A 23,701-nucleotide genomic window follows, 5' to 3' on the forward strand; every position below is an offset into this window, starting at 1 on the left:
CACACTGTTTTGAATTCAAGGTAAGAATTTGGGGAACAATTAGAATTTCTTTTCCAAATCTCCTACTGACTTGTGAAGCCCACAAGCTCATCAATTCACCTATACCACAGTACAGATTTAGCACAACACACACAAAAAAATGATAATGCAACACTACCCAAACCACACACTGAGTGTCAACTCGATTACATGTTCCACAATTGGGTATGCATCTATGACCTGATTAGCATTTAGATATTATAATTAAAATGTCTGATTCTTACATATTTAAACATGTTATTTCATTATAAATTATTACCTTTTTATTTTTTATAATATATTAAGGGATTATGGTGATTTTTTAAATTAGGCATATCATCTATGAATTTCAGTTCAGGATAATAAAGGGGACTAGGGATTAATTATTATAAAATGGGAGATTGGGTCCATTGGGGCTGAGACGCACTGCTACAGCATAGATATCTAGGAATGAAGTTGTTCGGTAAAAAGGTATGTGTATCTTAACTTTGCTAGACAAACAAACTGTTTTCCTCAGTGTTGCAATATAATAATTTACAATTCCACTAATACTACATGCCAGTTCCAGTATTCTACATCATTGCAAATACTTGATACTGTTTACCAATCTGGAGGGCAAAAAAGTATATCTTACTATGGTTTTATATTTCTCTGATCATTAATATAATTGAGCATCTTTTTTATTTATTGGCTATTAATGTTTCAATTTTTTAAAAGTTCCTGTTTAACTCTTTAGCCTGTTTTTCTACTGGATTAAAACAACCTAACTTTAAGAATTCTTTCTGAGGAGAATTAAAGTATAAATACCATGCCAGCAACATCCAAAGACCAAAACCACAAATAAAGTTAAGCTTATTAATCAGATTAATTTAACATAAGGTGGCAAAATTCAGAAAGGCTGGCAATCCAGAAGAAAAAAAAAAGCTTCTTTTTAAAATTAGAATTTACTTACAGAGAAAAAAGGTGACAAAACAGCTTGTACCCATAAATCAACTATACTTCAATAAAATAAATTTTTTAAAAAACAGCTTGTACCTAAACCTTAGTTACTTACTACTCTGCAAATAAGATTTTCAAATATCTTTTTCTTTTCTAATATTATTTTACTATATAAATACCAGGCGGGCTTCCCTGGTGGCAGAGTGGTTGGGAATCCGCCTGCCAATGCAGGGGACAGGGGATAGGGGTTCAAGCCGTGGTCCAGGAGGTTCCCACACACCGCGGAGCAATGAAGCCCGTGCACCACAACTGCTGAGCCTGCGCTCCAGAGCCCGCGAGCCACAACTACGGACGCCCGCGTGCCTAGAGCCCGTGCTCCGCAACAGGAGAAGCCACCGCAGTGGGAGGCCCGTGCACCGCAGCGAAGAGTAGCCCCCACTTGCCACAGCTGGAGAGGGCACGCACACAGCGAGAAAGACCCAGCACAGTCAAAAATAAATAAATAAAATTAATTAATTAATTAAAAAAAAGAATACCTAACATTATCTTAAGCAAACTGTAATCTGCTGGCAGCCATTTTGTTTTAAATGCTGATTTTCTTCAACTATTTGAACGCTATATTATCTAATAACATCACTACAATCTAAAAACTGTAAAATTTCCAATTAATTAGAACAATCTTCTAAGAAAAATAGCCCATTCAAGCTTTGAAATTACTGAGCTGCTGAGTATACTAAGAAGCTTGTAAACCAATACAGTAAGTCCTTCTACATACAAACAAGTTACATTCTGAGAGCGCATTTTTAAGTCCAATTTGTTAGTAAGTTCAACAAAGTTAGCCCAGGTACCCAACTAATACAATCGGCTATATGGTACTGAACTGTAATAGGTTTATAATACTTTTCACACAAATAATACATAAAAAACAAACAAACATAAAAAATAAAGAAAACATTTTTAATCTTACAGTACAGTACCTTGAAACGTACAGCAGTACCAGCTACATCACCGCTGCTTTTACACTTGGTTCCGGACATCCTGGGCTTGAAATAAAGATACTGTACTACTGTACTCTATACAGTACTGTACAGTAAAGTACACAAAAGCACAACACTTGGGCTTCCCTGGTGGCACAGTGGTTGAGAGTCTGCCTGCCGATGCAGGGGACGCGGGTTCATGCCCCGGTCCGGGAAGATCCCACATGCCGCGGAGCGGCTGGGCCTGTGAGCCATGGCCGCTGAGCCTGCGCGTCCGGAGCCTGTGCTCTGCAGCGGGAGAGGCCGCAACAGTGAGAGGCCCGCGTACCGCAAAAACAAACAAACAAAAAAAAAGCACAACACTTGTAGAGGATGCATGCATGTCAGACCCGTGAACTAACTTAACGTGATTGGACACGCGAACACAGGTTCACATCTTTGAAAGTCTGCAACTTGAAGGTTCATATGTAGGGAACTTACTGTATCTATGTTTTATCAGTTTATCTCATTCCCATTATAATAATATAAAACTGTCCATTATAATAAAATACAATTATCTGGTTTTGAACTATAATCTTCATCCTTTCCAAATGCAGTCTATTAACTCTAGTTTGTATCTGTTAAAGTTCTACTTCATCTTGACTTTGCACTGTTCTGATTGGTTACTGTTTGTTTGTTCGTTATTTTATTTATTTATTTATTATTTGTTTGGCTGTGTTGGGTCTTCGTTGCTGCATGCGGGCTTTCTCTAGTTACGGCGAGCAGGGGCTACTCTTCGTTGTGGTGCATGGGCTTCTCATAGCAGTGGATTCTCTTGTTTCGCAACATGGGCTCTAGGTGCGTGGGCTTCAGTAGTTGTGGCACGCAGGCTCAGTAGTTGTGGCTTGCAGGCTCTAGAGTGCAGGCTCAGATGTTGTGGCACACGGGCTTAGTTGCTCCATGGCATGTGGGATCTTCCCGGACCAGGGATCGAACCCATGTCCCCTGCACTGGCAGGCGGATTCTTAACCACTGCACCACCCGTTCGTTCATTATTTAAGTCAAAGATCTATATTAAAAATGTGAACAGCTTATATCACCAGAAGTCATATAAGGCCAAAGTAAGAGAAGAATAATATGTGAGACTATGTCATTATGATAATCTACTGGTACCTGAAGTAACTAAACTCCTTTTCCCAAATAATCTAAATTTTTTGTTAAAATGTGTTATTGTACCAAAATCCTAATTACGGCCTTTCCCTATTTGTGATCCCTATCACTTTAGACTTCCCTGTCCACTAGCTCTCTCCACTGACTCAAGATGGCTACTGATCGGCCAAGTGCCTTCATTCCTCGTTTTCCTGGTTACTACCTGAAACCCTACCAGCTGCCTAACAGGTCCCCCAGCCTGCCTTAACTCCCTCATTATCTACTCCCTACTCTTTTTCTCCCAGGTGAAGAACTATCCCCCAAACCCGCTGCTTGGATAATACAATTTCCATTCCATACTTCTGGGTGCCATAAAACCACCTATCCTCTGACACTATGGCTTATCTCCCCCAATCCCTACTCTAATTTCTAATGCCTTGAATTCTCGGCCAGTGACCTGAACCTGAAGAACCTGTTCCCATTTAAAAAACTATGACAAGGCAAGATGTATCCTGGCATGTAAGATTTTAATTCTGAATGTGTTCTCCATAGAAACAATGTTATAAGTAGCCCTCAAGTACTACAGTACTAGAGTACCATAATTCAGCTACCCATAGGCCAAACAGGTTTTGGTGGCAGAGACCAGTAACCTGGGCATCATTTATGTCAATGTTTCCTGAGGGAAAAGACATTTCACATTCCCAAAAACTGATTTAAAAAGACTGCCACCTTCCTGAAAATACTGCTCTGTATTCTCTCAGCAAGCAACACTATGTGTTCCAAAGAGTAGTGATCAATATCTGTTAACTGACTGATATATTTGAGGAAGGGGCACAACTGTATCTGCCGCTGAAGTACATTTTAAATATAACTTAGCATTCAGAGACCACAACAAAGTGACTGAATTTTTAAAAGACATTTACCGGCCCCCTATTTATTATTACTGATCTAAGCTAAGGCCACCCACAATTTACTTTTCCATCACACTAACAAATTCAACTTAAAAGAAAATGGGAAAGCTAACCTTCACTGGGAACTGAAGGTTATGAGCCAAAAGGCTTACATACTTTAATTTATCCTTAGTACAATTCTGTGAGATTAGGTACTATTAATCTAATTTTAGACATGAAGAAACTAAGGTTAACAGAAATCAGATATGTTGATAGTTGGTTTATAGGATTAATAATTTTTATTAGGCCAAAAAAAGAAAAAAAGAGACTGCACAGACTGAGAAAGATGTTTAATTCCAAATCCAGATAAATCAAAGTAGTCTGAAAGATGAACTAGAAATAAGAGTGGAAATTAGCCATATTTTAACCCAAGAACTTAGATGCAGTATGTACCACTAACATATATGCAAGGCTCAGACTCTCTCCTCTCACATGCAACTCCTCCCTCCTAAGAACTTACATGATTCTTGAACATATTTGAAAAGAAGTGTTTTGTCAAAATATTTATGAGATTTAGTTGATAGTCTGGTTATAAGGTGAAGCTGAGGATGATCTGGAACATCAGCAAGTTAAGAGGCTCAGGGATTCTGAGAATCCGAGCAACCTGTGGACTGCTGCATGGCCTGCTTCCTTGGCACTGCCAGCCCTCGAAGCAAATCAGGTACAACCTGATTCTCCCTGAAAACACCTTCATTTCTACAGCCACCTAGAAAATGGGTCCTTGCTCAAGATATAGAGAAGTAATGGTGAAGTCCAGATACAACCTCAAGTCTATCTGATACCAAAGTCCATATTCTCTCCCCCTTTACAATCTGAAACCTAAGGCATATTTTTTTTTCAAATAAATACTTTGTTTTCCCACTTCAGTCTCTTATTTTGAATGTAGAATTACCAAGTTTGTTAAATTTTATAATTCAGTATCTTCTATAATAATAAACTTTAAAAATTAAATGTGTAGTTCCTTAAAAATAATTTACTTTGACCACAGAAAACAACTTTAACTAAAAGTGATGATTTTTTAGTCAGAGTTTAAATAGGAAAAAGTTACTATCAATAATAATAATAAAACAACCATTGACACACACACACGAGAAACTGGTGAGCAAGACCAGTATTATCTCTTCTCAAACTGTTCCTTCTCACATTTGTCACCTTTATACAAAACCCCAGAAACTTATATGGCCCACCTCTTTTCTACCACTGGCAACAATAGGTATTTAAATCTGCTGCTGAGAATACAAAGATTGGTCACTTAGTCTTCTCAGAGGAAACATAAAGCAGCTTGAAACATACTCCAAAAGGTGCATGCATGCACACACACGTACACGTATACACACACACACACACACACAAATAATAATAACTTTGAAGAGACTCATGACCTAATATCTACAATAAGGTAGACAGATACACGAAAGGACTGGAGAATCTATCTTGCTTGCTGACTCCTTCTACCCGCCCCCTTGCACTTTTTCAGCTTTTGAAAGGATTTATTTTCTATCCTATGATGGTTCCTCCCTTTGTGCTGACCCTATATCCATCTCCCAGACTCATCCTAAAATAATCCCAAACCCTACTCCCCAACTCATACAAGGCTTCATTTTTCATTACAAGAGTCAGCAAGAATATATTTATTTAAATGCCAAACAAACTAAATATATTATCTTCATGAGAAAAGTAGTAACTATCACTATCCAATGCAAGGGGAAAAAAAAAATCCCCACATTTTAAAGAAGAAAAAAATCTATGCTGAGTCTTCAATCCCAAAAGTAAACTTCTGTTTGTCTCTAAGGAGAACACAAAGATCATACCAAAGAACAGATTTTGCTCCAAGATGATTTCATACATGATTAATTTAGTTCTAGTCTCCCAAATCATGCCAAACTTTTTATGAAAATAATTATTACAGAAGACCATGTTAAAAGTCTACTGAAAAAAGAAAACTTTTTATACCTTTAGTATTTTTCACAAAAATCTTAATATTATATTTTGATTTTGTCCCTTGCATAGAAAGGGTAAAGTACCTGAATCACAGATTTATTTCCACAAATCTATACTCTTAGAAAGTTGGACACATATTTAAGAAAAAATCTGCACTCAGTGCAACATAAAAGCAATTGAGATACAATTAAATAATCTTAATGAAAATAAACAGACATTTCTCAATTTTCATGAAATTTAACAAAACAGTTTTAAGATTGATAAAAATAAATGTATTAGTAAGAATTAGAGCTTTGAGACTTCCCTGGTGGCACAGTGGTTAAGAATCCACCTGTCAATGCAGGGGACACGGGTTCGAGCCCTGGTCCGGGAAGATCCCACATCCTGTGGAACAACTAAGCCCATGCACCACAACTACTGAGCTTGCACTCTAGAGCCCGCAAGCCACAACTACTGAGCCCGCATGCCACAACTACTGAAGCCCACGTGCCTAGAGCCCATGCTCCACAACAAGGGAAGCCACCACAATGAGAAGCTCGTGCACCGCAGCAAAGAGAAGGCCCCGCTTGCCACAATTAGAGAAAGTCTGCGTGCAGCAACGAAGACCCAACAGAGCCAAAAATAAAATAAATAAAAATAAAAAAAGAATTAAAGTTCTCAAGGAATCCACAGCAAACACACATTTTACCATTTCCATTTCATTAAAAAAAAAACAAGGGCTAATTCCTTGAAGACAAGGGAAAGTTCCAAGCATTCCACTTAAGTTTACATAGCGGCCTGCTACTCCACCAAGGTGGCAAGACAGGGAGAAAAAATAGTAGCAAATAATGTTTTAACTGCCACTCCACCCTGCCTGCTTTGTGCTATGCAGAAAAACGGCAAGCAACAATCCATTACAACTGATCCCACCTGTCACCATGGGAGCATCGATTCTGGGATGCTGGCAGATACATACACTGGGCAAAACTGAGCAGAGGTGACTGAGGAAGTGGCTTCTCAGCAACACAAGGCAAAACTGAGGAAGACGCAATCTGACATGAAGTCAGGTTTTCTCTATTCCTCTTCCCTCCTCAACCTATGCCCTCCATCCTTCTTCCGTTGACTAATTTTCCTTCCAGTCTGTCTTCACTTTCTTTGGGACCATCTCAATTTTTTGAAGAGTACTCCAGAGTTATAATTTTTCTTATATCCCACAGAACTAGCATAATTTTTTTTTTTTTTTTTTTTTTTTGCGGTATGCAGGCCTCTCACTGTTGTGGCCTCTCCTGGACCGGGGCACGAACCCGCGTCCCCTGCATCGGCAGGCGGACTCTCAACCACGGTGCCATCAGGGAAGCCCACAATTATTATTTTGATAGTTAAAATTTTACCTTTGTATTACCCCAGATGAAATTACATTTTATAAAAAATTGATGGACTCCTCACTCTTATGGGAAAAAAATCCTCTGTATTTTTGCAAAGAAAAATGTCTAGAAGACTATACACAAAATATTAATACTGATTATTTCTAAGTGTTAGTGTTAACAGATGCTCTTAACATGATTCTTCCACACTCTCTGAGATTTTTTTTTTTTTTTTTTTTTTTTTTTTTTTTTTTTGCGGTATGCGGGCCTCTCAGTGTTGTGGCCTCTCCCATTGAGGAGCACAGGCTCCGGACGCACAGGCTCAGCGGCCATGGCTCATGGGCCCAGCCGCTCCGCGGCACGTGGGATCTTCCCGGACCGGGGCACGAACCCGTGTCCCCTGCATCGGCAGGTGGACTCTCAACCACTGTGCCAGCAGGGAAGCCCTCTGAGAATTTTATAATAAACATTTTTGAATTTCATAACCAGGAAACAAGTTAATAGGATCTGAATTAATGGTGTTTACCACTTTTTCAACCTAGCAACCTTGTGATTACACAGGCCACAAAGGTAAAAAAAAAACTTTACATTAGAACTCCCCTGTAACCCCAAGCTAAAAGGGCTCATGTTCACATGTTCCTAGTATGTTCATCACCCAGAATTATTCCCTGTTACGGCATATTGTAAACTGTAAAGCACTGTACAAAGATATGGGGTTATAATTCACCTGTGATCAATAAGGTTCAAATGAAATTAAAATGTGATACGATTTTCTTTATTGGTGACACTTGAGGTAGTGATGCATCTTAGTTCTTTAACTTCTTCCCATCCTGTACACATTCTTCCAAGTTCACTCCATGGCTACAAGTTCTTTGACTTCTTTTCTCATCATTCAACCCTGCTCTCAGAAGGTGTCCTGCAGTCACAGTCCCATCCTTTTAGAGTAATGAGTGAAATTGTTCCTAATTTTCTCCAAATCAAAAGCCTCCTACCTATGTGTCTATATATGAACGAGAAAATGCCAGGAGGTAGATAATATTATGGAATACAGAAGGAAAAAGGCAAAGAACAAGTTCTATCTGCTTTTTCATTTATGATGTTGTCTACATTCTCCCCAACCTATCAGTCCCTCCTAACCTCTCTGACTCTCTACCACCTTACATTTTCTGTCCTACTGCATCAGTCAAAAAAAATTCGAATTCTCCCTTCTTACACTGGGCTTATAATGAAGAAAACAGTACAGTCATGCAGACTGGTGCCATGACTGGTCTCCTACTTTAGGTGGACTATAACACTTCTATAACCTTATTTTTAATCAGCACATTTTCACATAGCCTTCAATAACTTAAAACATTCACCACATTAACATTCACACACACAAAAAAAGAGGCACACAAGAATGTAACTACCTCATCATCTCCCTAGCAAACTGACATATGTTGACACCATCCTTCCTTCTGTCACTGTAGGTTCACAGGATGAACTATCTGTTCCATTTCCTATTCAAGGCCAATCCCTCCAGTTTTGCTTGTGATCCATTGATTCTTACAAATTCCTCTTTCACAGACCCTTGATCCACTAATAATCCCATATGCCTTTACTGATTTCCCCCTGAATTTACTGAGCTATAAGTGCATACCATTTTCGAGTTTTATTGTTGATACAAACCCATGAAACCATCATGACAATCACAATGATGAAGACTTACATCATCCCCAAGAGACTCCTCATGCTCCTTTGTAATACATCCCTGTTTCTATTCCTATCCCCACACAGTCAATGATCTACTATCCACCACTACAGATTAGTTTTCATTTTCTAGAATTTTCTATCATTGAAACTAGGTAATAAAGACTGTAACCATGCCAATATGCAAAGCTGTGGGTATGTCCAGGAAATATCTGAAAAGACTCTAATCTCACATCTCTTAATGCCATACAAGCAGGACTTAAAGGCTAAAGCAGAGTTTCATTAACCAACAAGATACCACTACACACCTATTAGAATGGCTAAATCCAGAACACTGACAACAACAAATATTGGTGAGGATGTGGAGCAACAGGAACTCTCATCCACTGGTAGTGAGAATGCAAAATGGCACAGCCACTTTGTAAGACAGTTTGGTGGTTTCTTACTAAATTAAACATACTCTTACCATGCAGTCCAGCAACTGTGCTGATATTTGCCCAAAGGAATTGAAAAGTTATGTCCACAAAAAACCCTACACACAAGGTTTACAGCAGCTTTACTCATAAGTACCAAAACTTGGAAGCAACCAAGATGTAGTTTGGTAGATGAATGTGTAAACAAACTGTAATACATCCAGACGATGGAATATTATTCAGCACTAAAAAGAAATGAGCTATCAAGCCATGACAGATATGGAGGAATTTTAAATGCATATTATTAAGTGAAAGAAGCCAATCTCAAAAGGCTACATACTGTATGATTCCATCTATATGACATTCTGGAAAAGGCAAAATTATGTAAACAGTAAAAAGATCTGTGATTATGGGGAAGGGGGGTGAGGAATGGGTTTAGGATGAACAGGTGGGGCACAGAAGATTTTTAGGGCAGTGGAACTACTCTGTATGATACCATAATGGTGGATACATGTCATTAGACATCTGTCCAAACCCATAAAATATACAACACCAAGAGTGAACCCTAATGTAAACTATGGTCTTTGAGTACCAACATAGGTTCATCAGTTGTAACAAATGTACTACTCTGGTGGCGGATGTTGATAATAGGTTAGGCTATGCATGTGTGGGGGTAGGGAGTATATGGGAAATCTCTAGAACTTTCATTCAATTTTGCTGTAAACTTAATACTGCTCTAAAAAGTAAAGTCTATTTAAAAAAAGAAGAAGAACCATACAGCAATTTTGGAATCAAAAAGTAAAATAACTACAATGAAAATTTCACTAGAGGGGGGCTTAGCAGCAAATTCAAGCTGGCAGAAGAAAGAATCATTAAACTTGAAGATAGGCAATTGAAAACATCCTGTCTGAGCAATAAATAGAAAAAGAGAATTAGAAAAAAATCAACAGAGCCTCAGTGACCTTTGGGAGACCATCAAGCCTATAAATATACTCATAATGGCAGTCTCAGGAGGAGAGGAGAGAAAGAAAAGGGCAGAAAGAATATCTAAAGAAATGATGGCTGAAAACTTCCCAACTCTGATTAAAAAAAAAAAAAATTAATCTCTACATCCAAGAAACTCAATGAATTCAAAGTAGGTTCCACACCTACACATATAATCAAACTTTCAAAAGACAAAGAGAGAATCTTGAAAGTAGCAAGAAAATAACTCCTAATGTTCAAGAGATTTTCATGGATTAACAGCTGACTTCTCATCAGAAACCATGGAGGCCAAAAGGCAGTGAGATAACATAGTCAAGGTGAAGAAAGAAAAAGACTGTCATTCAAGAATTCTATATCCGTCAAAACTATGCTGCAAAAAACAAAGGAGAAATAGGTGATAAAGGAAAAAAAGAAGAAATTAAGATAGTCCCAAATACAAAAACTGAGAAAATTCATTCCTAGAAGATCTGCTCTACAAAAAAATACTAAAGGGAGACCTTCAGTTAAAATCAAAGAACTATATATATGACAGTAGCCCATATCTACACAAAAAATAAAGAAAACTGGTAAAGGTAACAACATGGGTAAATAGAAAAGACAGCATAAATGTATTTTTGTTCTTAACTCTTTTTTCTTCTATGTGATTTAAAAGACAACTGCATAGCACATATATACAATGGAATATTACTTGGCCATAAAAAGAAAGGAAATTGAGCTATTTGTAATGAGGTGGATGGACCTAGAGTCTGTCATACAGAGTGAAGTAAGTCAGAAAGAGAAGGACAAACACTGTATGCTAACACATATATATGGAATTTAAGAAAAAAAAATGACATGAAGAACCTAGGGTAAGACAGGAATAAAGACACAGACCTACTAGAGAATGGACTTAATGATATGGGGAGGGGGAAGTGTAAGCTGTGACAAAGCGAGAGAGTGGCATAGACATATACACTACCAAATGTAAAACAGATAGCTAGTGGGAAGCAGCCGCATAGCACAGGGAGATCAGCTCGGTGGTTTGTGACCACTTACAGGGGTGGGATAGGGAGGGTGGGAGGGAGGGAGATGCAAGAGGGAAGAGATATGGGAACATATGTATATGTATAACTGATTCACTTTGTTATAAAGCAGAAACTAACTAACCATTGTAAAGCAATTATACTCCAATAAAGATGTAAAAAAAAAAGACAACTGTATAAAGCAATAATTATAAAACTGTGTCCATGAGCTTATAATTTACAAAGTATGCACTTAGCCACTATGCAATAACATACATGCTAACTTTCTGTCAAAATCCCTATCATGTTGCAGTTAAGTCATTCAGGAAATGATAAAAAAAAATTACTCAATCCAGAAACTCTGCATACTTCCTAAAGTTCTATTAGGCAAACCCTCAATAAAAATATAGAGACTGTGAATGAGTTTAAGAGTTAAGTTTTTCCAGCTTCCGCACAACAAAAGAAGCAATCAACAAAATGAAAAGGCAACCTACAGAGTACAAGATATTTGCAAACTATTTATCTGATAAGTGGTTAATATCTAAAATATATCAGGAAAGCATACAACTCAATTGCAAAAATCATCAACATCATCATCCAATTAAAAAATGGGCAGAGGGACTGAACAGATATTTTTCCAAAGAATAAAATATACAGATGGCCAGTAGGTCCATGAAAAGGTGCTCAACATGACTAATCATCAAGGAAATGCAAATGAAAACCACAGTAAGATATCACCTCACACCTGTTAAAATGGCTACTATCATAAAACAAGACATGACAAATGCTAGTGAGGATGCTGAGAAAACGGAACCCATGTATTCCTCAGAAGATATGTCTCTGTTTCAAAAAGAACATCTAGAATTGGGTTTTCATTTCCTAATAATCAATACCTTAAATTGCAGCTATTAACCCAATTAACTCACGGAAGTTGAATTAATGCTATACTAAATTATGGTACTCTAAAATAGCAAAATTGCACACCAGTAATATTCATATTGATTGAAATAATAATGTTTATGACTTTCAGGGAGTTAAAAATCATATATCAAATGCTTATTCTGGTAGGGCATTATAAACACCAATTTACAGTTAATGGAAAACTGCCAAAATGAAAATTTTAAATAATAAATTTATATTCTAAAGCAAACTTAGGATCATATAGAACTTTTTTGTTCTGTTTATTTATTGATTTATTCAAAAAACATTTATGGGGCACCTGCTATGTGCCAGGTAGTTATGCTAGGAACTAGGGATAAAAAGACAAGGTCCCTGCCCTTCAAACTGTGCACAGTCTAGTGAGAAGCTCCCATTCTGAAATCAAAGAATTTATGACTAGAAGGGACCTTATAATTCCCTTATTTCACAAATAAGGAAACTGAGACTCATGGCTAGCTTAGCCACTAAGGCAGACACTCAGTTGTAAATAAATCCTGCCTCATGTGTTCTTTGCATCATTCTTTTTCCTATGATTAAGAGTGATGATGTAGTGCTTCCATGTGAGTGAAGTAGAAATATGGAACCATGGGCAATATATGTAATAATTACCAAATGAGAGACAGAAATATCTAATGGATATGGACAATATATTTAATAATTTAGAGACAGAAATCCCTTATAGATGTGATATCATGATAAAGCCCCAATAAGAAACTACAACACTAAAATAAGAAACTGAAGAACTATAATAAGGGAACAAAATATTAAGACTTCTAAGCCATAATTATGATTTTGCCTCTGTTTACTGATCTGTAAAATGGGGATATTAAAAGTACTTCTTTCATGATTGTGAAAATTAAATTAATTAATACTTAAAAGCACTTAGTAAGCCTGGTACCTGGTAAATACTCAGGAAATGTTAGGTATTCTTATGGACAATCATTTCTTAAATGTACAAGTATGCCATATAAGGACAAAAAAAAATGATCTTTCTTTAAGGAATTCTCCTGTTATTATGATACTTATTTTTCTAGCAACTAGTAAAATGTAACACCAAAACACTTATTTCAGAAAAAATATTTTATATGCATAGTATCTAACAGTATCACCCTCTTCTCTATAAAGACATATATCACTCCTAAAACTACAGAAAAGACAGATATTAATTAAATTACTAATTTAAATTAATAATTATACTCAATCATAATTCAAATTAATTAAATAATCATTTAGCTCAGTATTCCTAAGATTATAAATCCTAAATATCATTAAGACAATGTTCAACGATGACTTTCAAGTAATCAAAAAGTTTATGCAACTTTTCTCATCTTATATAAAATATCCTTAAACTAATTAACATCTTTGAAATAACATGCATTCTATATATTAGTGAAGCTTTTATATTAATATCAATCACCATCCAATATCATAACAAAATAAATAATGTATTTATGTCCACTTACTGCAATCTCTCTACAAGCCGACATGGATATTCCTGTGCCTTCAATTTGCTTCAATGCATATTCCTTTTCATCTTTTCTGCATATGAACAAAAAAAATTATTTTTTTCTACAAGTTATTTTCAAATTCAAAACTGTAACTACAAAAACAATGAAATGCACAACTCTCAGTAATATGTAAACACCCTCACTATGCATGCATTGCTTATTATTTCTGATAATATTTCCATTACAATAATGTGAAATATCAAACAAATTCATGTCACAATGAAAACACTAGACAGAGCCAAAACACGAAGTACAAAATTGAAACAGAACAGGATACTAAACACAGCATTAGTTTCAAAAAGTAAACAAGCATAAATATAAACTCAAGCATATTGTAAGATAATTCTACTGTCTTAATTATCTGGAGTCCATGAAAGCATTCTGTTATAAACATTAATTACAAAAATAAATGACAGATGTAAACTTCTACATTTGTTTAAAGTAATTTCACAGTATAAGACCCACTTAATAAATGGGGGAGTTATAGAAGAATGTTTACCCACTAAGACACGCTAGTTTTCACCTAGGACAGGGGACATTCAAAATCCCTAAGACCTCAACCAAAAGCCTTGGAAACACTTCAAAATTGGCCACCAACACCTCATTCTCAAGATATCTAGGAAAAACTCAGTAGTTACAGTGAATTTTCCAATTAATGGAGGTAGAATTAGGAATTCTGGGAAACCCCGCTAGTTACCAGGGTGCTTAACCAAGGGAAGACAACAGATCAATAATGGTGATAGGTCCATAAAAACAGTAATAGTATCAGATGAGTGTCTAGTGCAACACTGTATCCTCAGGGTACTGACACCAGAACCAGCCACAGCAAGGCCCCAGCTGAATGTCACAAATGTGATTCCTACCACTGGTTATTCTGACAAGAGGAGTATAATCCATGCCCTCTGAGTTTTGACTTTTGATTATATTAGAGCCTCAACAGGGTATCACCATGTCATGAAGGTTTTGTCAAATGATAGTACCTAAGTAGTGCTGCATCTGTCCTACTTACCTATTCCTCATTTTCCCCATTCTGTGTTTACTAGCAGATAAAGCAGTTTAAGAGGTTACTCATAATATGCATTTTAAAACATCATTTTACGTGCATTTTGAAGATTTTCACAATCGTCTGTTTTGAGCAAATAATTGAGTTATGGTTACTTTTTCCCACAGTCTGAAAATTAGATCCATTTTTCTTCCAATATATGACATTCAGGAAACAATTAAGCAGCATTTTGATAAACAGAAATTGTACCACATATGTCAACAGGATAGACTGTTACGCAATTATTAAAATGATAATCATGGAGATCACTGGAAACATGGAAAATGTTTACCATATGTTGCTGAGAAAATACATAAATCATACCGTATAAAAATATGTACATTTAGACATATGTTGAAGGTGATATAAAAAAAGAAAAAGTTGTGTTAAGATATAGAAAGTTATGTTAACTACCTTAATGCCAATATTATATTGTCTTTTAAATTAGAATTAGAGGGAAAAAGAAAAAATACAAAGTAATTTGATACTCTGAAAACAGTCACCTATTAAAACAATCTTTAGTATTTTCAAAGTGATATCTTAGGCATGTTTTAAAGAGCAAAGTGTTCCTTTTTCTCCATCCTGTTTCCTCCAAACATAAAACTACACGTTTTTCAGACCACCCAGAGGCCACTAAGCAGTATAAGCAGCAGGTGAAGGTGACTGAATGTAATTAAAGCCAAATATCCCCCCTACCTTGAAAGTATGTATGGGTATGTGTGTGAAAGCATTTGTGCCTGAGATGCTTAACACAATGCTTACAATGTAAATTTCATACAATTAATAATTAAATTAACTACCAGGTATCTACTACTAAATATTTAATTGAATAAATTCTTAAAGTTATACATGCTTTCTGACAAAACTTTCATATGGAATTATAATTTTCTTTTAAACAGAAATATTTCAATCCCCAGTTCCCCTAAATGAAGTGCTCTAAAAGCTCATGTAATTGCATAGTTTTATTTTTAATACTGTAAAGAATATTACACAATCTGGATAGGTTATTGTTGCTATGGAAACTATAAGATTTTTGCAGTAAGTCAAAAAGTGCAAAATTAACACATCACATTAATGACTTTTGAATTTCACATCCAGGCTGTCAAAAGAATTTGAAAGCCTGAGCAGAATAGACTGAAGCATAGGCCTCTTACTCTGAATTATATGGATAGGATCTAGGAACAAACCCAGTAATTATTTCACTTAATAAGTTTAAATATAACTTCCATCTGCTAAATTAATAAAATACTCAAAAATCTGCAAACTTAAGATTTATCTGCAGCTTTTGCATTGAGAATGAAATAAAGTGCATATATCATTACCAGTTCTCTTGTATATTAACTGTTGGATGATAAGCAATGATGTGGCACCTCTGAGGTTCACCATATGAAGAAGTGGCAGAATCCCAGCGGGCATATGGACTCACTTTCATCACTGTGCTATTTCAATGCTAATCTGTGGTCAGATGCCAATACCTTAGTTATGAAAACTAAAGATTTGTCCTTTCCCACAATGCCCACAAATATTTCAGTGACTGGCACACGGGGCAGAGAAGCCTTATTGCTCTCATCCCATGTGAGAGCCCTTCTCCGGGAGCTCGTGTGAAAATTCATACCCCATGGCTTATATGTTTCAGGCACACATAATATTAAGTATCATAAAGGTATAATTTGTTCTTTTACCTGACAAGGCTGAAAAGGAGGTGAACCTGGCCTCCATGGCTGTGATAACCTGGCTTTTAGAGGCAGCCCAGTTCTTCCCTAAAACTATTTTATTTCTAAATTACTTTTATCTAAATAAAAGAAGTTTATTATTTACTGTAATAAAGACAGAGCAATTCCAAAGCCTTCAGGGAAACTGCTTTCTAAATTTTAGTGCATATTAGATACTACCGTTAGAGCAACTGCACATTGAAAATAATTAAAGGAGTTTACTAAATAAATCCAGGTGAATTAAAAATAAATTTATAGTATAAACATGGATTTATTTAATACAGAATATTTTGAATTTAAAGACATTTCTCCTATACATCTGTAATATGTATCAAAACCATGCCAGCTTCCCTCTCAGCATTCATCACAAAGAAAAACAAGTGTTCAATGGGAACATTATATAACTACAAAATAGAAAAATTAATTTGGCAGAGACTGGGATTCTATTACATTTTCCATCTGAGACACTATGTTCTGGAAAACTCTTGATGCAAGCAATTCTATAGATAGTACAAAAAATAAGAAGCACATATTTGTGCAAATTGTAGAAATCACTGCCTTAAAATGAAAGCATTATCTCAGGCAGAAAACTAGGCTCAGTGGTAGAATTTAAATGTAATTCAGGGAAGAATTTCTCAAGCCTAAAGATGCAGTTTCAGTAGGAACAACTTTTGAATGAACTATTAGGAACTGGTCTGATGAAAAAAATAGTCTTATACCTTTCAAAAATGTCCAAGTTTGATGACCAGCCTCCAGTCACGTTTAGCAAGGTGAAGCACCATACAGCAGCTCGTATGCACAAGTGTAGTTAAGGTATGGTCAAACCCCACTCGTTACAATCATAATTAGACAGGTCCAAGGCTTTTTGGCTCCTATTAATAATACTACCAGGTGTCCAGATCAGCCCTGGGCCATCTTTGGTCCCAAGGACCTATGACAGACAAAAAATTTAGAAGAATCTTTTAAGAAAAGATGAAGGAATTCAAGCTCAAGCAAAATCAAGGGAAAAATTTTAGTCTTCAAACTAACAGGGTTAAAATCCTTTTTTGTTTCTAAGGAAAACAGAGGCTCCTTACTGTTTTATTTTACATCAAGCAACAAACAAACACAGAGTCAATATTTTATGTTCCAATACTGTGCCAAACTCTGAGGATGAACAAAATTAAAGACTAGCTACCCTAGATATCAGAGTTCACAATCCACCTGGAAAGAGGTTCTGAGTGGGAAATATAAACAGATAACTCTGATATGACCCCCTCTGCATCCAAGACGTATGCATAACAGGCACAGAGAGAATGAGATTAGTATTTCTTCTCAGAGCTTTAAGGAAGATAACTACATAGTGATGCCTTTGAGGGAGGAGTTTCCCAGGCAGAAAAGGGATGAGAGGGTCAGAGAACTCCAGGTAGAAGTAGAGCATGAAAGAAATAAACAGGAAACCTCTGGTATTCAGTATGGCTGGAAGCTGGGGGCATGATATCAAGGTGCAAGAGATGAGGTTAGGTTAGAAAAGTAAAGGGAGGGGCTTCCCTGGTGGCGCAGTGGTTGAGAGTCCGCCTGCCGATGCAGGGGACACGGGTTCTTGCCCCGGTCCGGGAAGATCCCACATGCCGCGGAGCGGCTGGGCCCGTGAGCCATGGCCACTGAGCCTGCGCATCCGGAGCCTGTGCCCCGCAACGGGAGAGGCCACAACAGTGAGAGGCCCGCGTACCGCAAAAAAAAAAAAAAGAAAAGAAAAGTAAAGGGAAGGGACCAAATGAGTTCTGCAAAGAAACTTGTACTTCATATATAAACAGTGTGGAGCAAAAGGTTTTGAGAACAGAGAAGATACATAACAGATCTTTGCTCAGAGAGATAAATCTGGTAACTACAAACTGGTGGTAGAGCAAACATCTGGGAGGTTGCTCAAACGTCCAAAGAGAAGATGAGGACTAGATTAGAATAGGCAGAGGAGAACAAATATGGACTCAAAAGACATTCCTAAAAAAAAAAAAAAAAAAGACATTCCTGCGTCAGAAGTGATATAATTTAGTAACCAATTTGATTCTGTAGGTGAAGGAAAGGAAGGCTGTGAAGATGGGTGAAGCTTCCACTTTGCCTAATCGTGCCAATGATAACGATTAAGCAGAGAAATGATGACATGAATAAATGGAGACCAGGAAATATAAGATTTTATCCTAAAGGCAATGAAAGTTACATATGAAGACTAATCTTATTAGGAAGGACTGAGATTAGAGGTGTGAAAAACAATTAGGAGTCACTGCAATGAAAGGGTGAGAAGGAAAGACCCTGGATTAGTATAACAGAATGTTAGCTTCCAAGAGGGGCTCACGACAATCCTGTTACAACCTCCTCATGAAGATGAAGAAGTTAGGCCATCAGCCAGAAGCAGAGCTCAGATGAAATCTTCCAAATGCAACATTCTCCATAACAGAATGGTAACTAACAATAAGACTGGAGAAAAGAAGAAATACTTGTGACAGTCATTTTTAAAGAGGAATTGGCAGGACCAAATGAACAAATAAGGAAAATCAAGAAGGCTGAATCAAAGATAAGTCTGGGGTTCTGGCCTGGTTGATGGGGAGGATGATACCATTGAGAACAAAACTCAGGCCACATCTCAGAAGGTTCTTCAGCTTGTAAATGATTCCTTCAGATAGAAAGAAACTCTAACCAAAAATATCTGAGAAGTTCAAAAAGAAGATGCCCTGAAGATGTTACCAGGCTTATTGTGGTGATCATTTCACAATACATACAAATATTGAATCATTACAATTTTTTACACCTGAAACTAATATAATATGTCAATTACACCTTGATTTAAAAAAAAAAAAGATGTTTACTGAGAGCCTGCCATAGGAGTTTCAGATTTAAAGGACTTGAGCTTACAAACATGATATTGGATTGGAGGAAGTAGCACGTAGATAAATAACTTTTTTGGTGCCCAGGAAAGAAGTTGAGGCAACATGGGAAGGAGGAAAGGAGAACAAGAGAGAGGGAAGAAAAGAAGAAAGACAGAACAATTTCTGAACACTTCTCTCTCACATCCCTTAGGAAGACAAACAATTCTATGAATTCGTCCTTTAAGTTTTCTTTTCCAAACCTTAAGACTAGAATTCAAATTAATGGAAGCATCAGAAATATAGTACTCAAGATGGCACAGTATGACCATCTACAGATTTTATAACCAGGTGTTACCAATAAGACTTTATTCAAACAATATGACACCTGAGTCTTGCCAACTTTTTTTTTTTGCAGTTTTTTAAAATTGAAGTACAGCTGATTTACAGTGTGTCAGGTGTACAGCAAAGAGATACAGTTATGCACATATATAATCTTTTTCAGATTCCTTTCCGTTATAGGTTATTACAAGATACTGAATATAGTTCCCTGTGCTATAACAGTAGGTCCTTGTTCTTTATCAATTTTATATATAGTAGTATCTGTTACTCCCAAATCCCTAACTTATCCGTCCCCCCTTTATGTCTGTGAGTCTATCTCTGTTTTGTAATCGTATGGTATTTGTCTTTCTCTGACATACTTCACTTAGTATGATAATCTCTAGGTACATTCATTTTGTTGCAAATGGCATTATTTCATTCTTTTTTATGGCTGAGTAATATTCCACTGTGTATATATACCACATCTTCTTTATCCATTCACCTGTTGATGGACATTTAGGTTGCTTCCATGTCTTGGCTACTGTAAATAGTGCTATGAATATTGGGGTACATATATCTTTTCAAATTAGAGTTTTCTCCAGATATATGCCCAAGAGAGGGACTGCAGGATCATGTGCCAACTCTATTTTTAGTTTTTCAAGGAACCTCCATACTGTTCTCCATAGTGGCTGCACCAATTTACATTCCCACACCAACAGTGTACGAGGTTTCCTTTTTCTCCACACCCTCTCCAGCATTTGTTATTTATAGACTTTTTTTTTTTTTGGCTATGCTGCACAGCATGTAAGATCTTAGCTCCCCAATCAGGGATCGAACCCATGGCCCCTGCAGTGAGTGGAAGCATGGAGTCCTAACCACTGGACTGCCAGGGAATTCCTGTAGGCTTTTTAATGACAGCCATTCTGCCCAGTGTGAGATGATACCTCATTATAGTTTCAACTTGCATTTCTCTAATAATTAGTGATACTGAGCATCTTTTCATGTGCCTGTTGGCCATCTGTATGTCTTCTTTGCAGAAATGTCTATTTAGGATTTCTGCCCATTTTTTTATTGAGTTGCTTCTATTTTTTTATATTAAGTTGCATGAGCTATTTGTATATTTTGGAAATTAATCCCTTGTCAGTATCACTGTTTGCAAATATTTTCTCACAGTCTGAAGGCTGTCTTTTCATTTTGTTTATGGTTTCTTTTGCTTTGCAAATGCTTTTAAGTTTAACTAGGTCCCATTTGTTTATTTTTTGGGTTTGTTTTCCATTACTCTCAGAGATGGATCTAACAAAATATTGCTGTGATTTACATCAAAGAGTGTTCTGCCTTTGTTTTCCTCTAGGAGTTTTATAGTGTCCAGTCTTACATTGAAGTCTATAATCCATTTTGAGTTTATTTTGGTATATGGTATTAGAGAATGTTTTAATTTTATTCTTTTACATCTAGCTGTCCAGTTTTCCCAGCACCACTTACTGAAGAGACTGTCTTTTCTCCATTCTATGTTCTTGCCTCCTTTGTCATAGATTAATTGACCACAAGTGCGTGGGTTTATTTCTGTTCTTTCTATCCCGTTCCATTGAGCTATGTGTCTGCTTTTGTGCCAGTACCATCCTGATTTGATTACTGCAGCTTTGTAGTACAGTCCGAAGTCAGGGAACGTGATTCCTCCAGCTCTGTTCTTTCTTCTAAAGATTGTTTTTGCTATTCGGGGTCTTTTGTGTTTCCACACAAATTTAAAAAATTTTTGTTCCAGTTCTGTGAAAAATGTCACTGGTAATTTGAAAGGGACTGCATTGAATCCGTAGACTACTTTGGGTAGTATAGTCATTTTCACAATATTGATTCTTCTAATCTAAGAACATGGTAGATCTCTCCATCTGTTTGTGTCATCTTCAATTTCTTTCATCAGTGTCTCACAGTTTTCAGAGTACAGGTCTTTTGCCTCCTTAGGTAGGTTTACTCCTAGGTATTTTATTCTTTTTGATGTGATAGTAAATGGGATTGTTTCCTTAATTTCTCTTTCTGATATGTTGTTGTTAGTATATAGAAATGCAACAGATTTTTGTGTATTTATTTTGTATCCAGCAACGTGACTGAATCCATTGATGAGCTCAAGTAGTTTTCTGGTGGCATCTTTAGGATTTTCTATGTCTAGTATCATGTCATCTGCAAACAGTGACAGTTTTACTTCTTCCTTTCCAACTTGGATTTCTTTTATTTCTTTTTCTTTTCAGATTGCTGTGCTTAGGACTTCCAAAACCATGTTGAGTAAACATGGCGACAGTGGGCATCCTTGTCTTATTCCTGATCTTAGAGGGAATGCTTTCAGCTTTTCACCACTGAGTATGATGTTAGCTGTGGGTTTGTCAATAATTGTTTTCTTCAAGAAAAATGCTGCCATAAATCAATGTTATATCACTTTTGCTTAATATATGATGATTTCCCTTAGCAGATTAAGAGGCTTCCATATCACATAGAAAATAAGAAAAAAACATTCTTGGGGGTGAGGCTAATGGCGGACTCTGGGAAGGCTCACCCCAAGGAGTACTTCCAGGAGCTTCTGCTGCCAGTGTTCTTGTCCTCACAGTAAGCCACAGCCAACCCCCCCTCCTGCCTCTGCAGGAGACCCTCCAATACTAGCAGTTTTTCAGGGCAGAAAAAGCACATATTTGAAAATGAAGCACAGATATCTTCAGCTTCTCCAGTGAACAGAGCAACTGAAATCAGATATTCTAATAAGAGTACTCTTAAAATCATAACAGGTATGCTGATAGAGGTAAAAAGATAAAAATAGCCTGGGTCAGAAGATCTTTGTAAAATTTACACAATTCTTCCACAAATGTTCTTCATACCAAAAGAAAAGAAATTTTCCGCCCAGATAACAGACAGCAGAAGCAAGAAGAACTACAATCCTGCAGCCTGTGGAACAAAAACCACATTCACAGGAAGAGAGAAAAGATGAAAATGCAGAGGGCTATGTACCAGATGAAAGAACAAGATAGAACCCCAGAGAAACAACTAAATGGAGATAGGCAACTTTCCAGAAAAAGAATTCAGAATAATGATAGTGAAGATGATCCAGGACCTCAGAAAAAGAATGGAGGCAAAGATCGAGAAGATGCAAGAAATGTTTAACAAAGACCTAGAAGAATTAAAGAACAAACAAACAGAGAGAATGATACAATAACTGAAATGAAAACTACACAAGAAAGAATCAATAGCAAAATAACTGAGGCAGAAGAACGGTTAAGTGACCTGGAAGACAGAATGGTGGAATTCACTGCTGTGGAACAGAATAAAGAAAAATGAATGAAAAGAAATGAAGACAGCCTAAGAGACCTCTGGGACAACATTAAACACAAAAACGTTCGCATTATAGGGGTCCCAGAAGGAGAAGAGAGAGCGGAAGGACCCAAGAAAATATTTGAAGAAATATAGTCGAAAACTTCCCTAACATGGGAAAGGAAATAGCCACCCAAGTCCAGGAAGCGCAGAGAGTCCCATACAGGATAAACCCAAGGAGAAACATATCAAGACAATAGTAACCAAATTGGCAAAAATTAAAGACAAAGAAAAATTATTGAAAGCAGCAAGGCAAAAACAAAAAATAACATACAAGGGAACTCCCATAAGGTTAACAGCTGATTTCTCAGCAGAAACTCTACAAGCCAGAATGGAGTGGCATGACATATTTAAAGTGATGAAAGGTAAGAACCTAAAACCAAGATTACTCTACCCAGCAAGGATCTCATTCAGATTCGATGGAGAAATCAAAAGCTTCACAGACAAGCACAAGCTAAGAGAATTCAGCACCACCAAATCAGCTAAACAACAAATACTAAAGGAACTTCTCTAAGTGGGAAACACAAGAGAAGAAAAGGACCTACAAAAACAAACCCAAAACAATTAAGAAAATGGTCATAGGAACATACATATCGATAATTATC

General features: G+C 36.7%; 1 protein-coding gene across 3 annotated transcripts in view; it reads right to left on the reverse strand.

The window, feature by feature from the left end:
• Positions 1-23,701, reverse strand: part of CDK19 (cyclin dependent kinase 19) — a 179,609-nt gene that overhangs the window by 103,893 nt on the left and 52,015 nt on the right. For 2 of the 3 annotated variants that reach the window (XM_079939305.1, XM_079939306.1), the window contains exon 2: positions 13,786-13,861. In XM_079939305.1, coding sequence (XP_079795431.1) covers positions 13,786-13,861 — 76 coding nt within the window. Of the gene's footprint in view, positions 1-13,785; positions 13,862-17,303; positions 17,935-23,701 lie in introns of those variants that run through there. The other variant, XM_079939307.1, reaches the window with a different exon arrangement.

The sequence above is a fragment of the Stenella coeruleoalba genome (assembly GCF_951394435.1).
Source record: "Stenella coeruleoalba genome assembly, chromosome: 12".
Taxonomy (NCBI): Eukaryota; Metazoa; Chordata; class Mammalia; order Artiodactyla; family Delphinidae; genus Stenella; species Stenella coeruleoalba.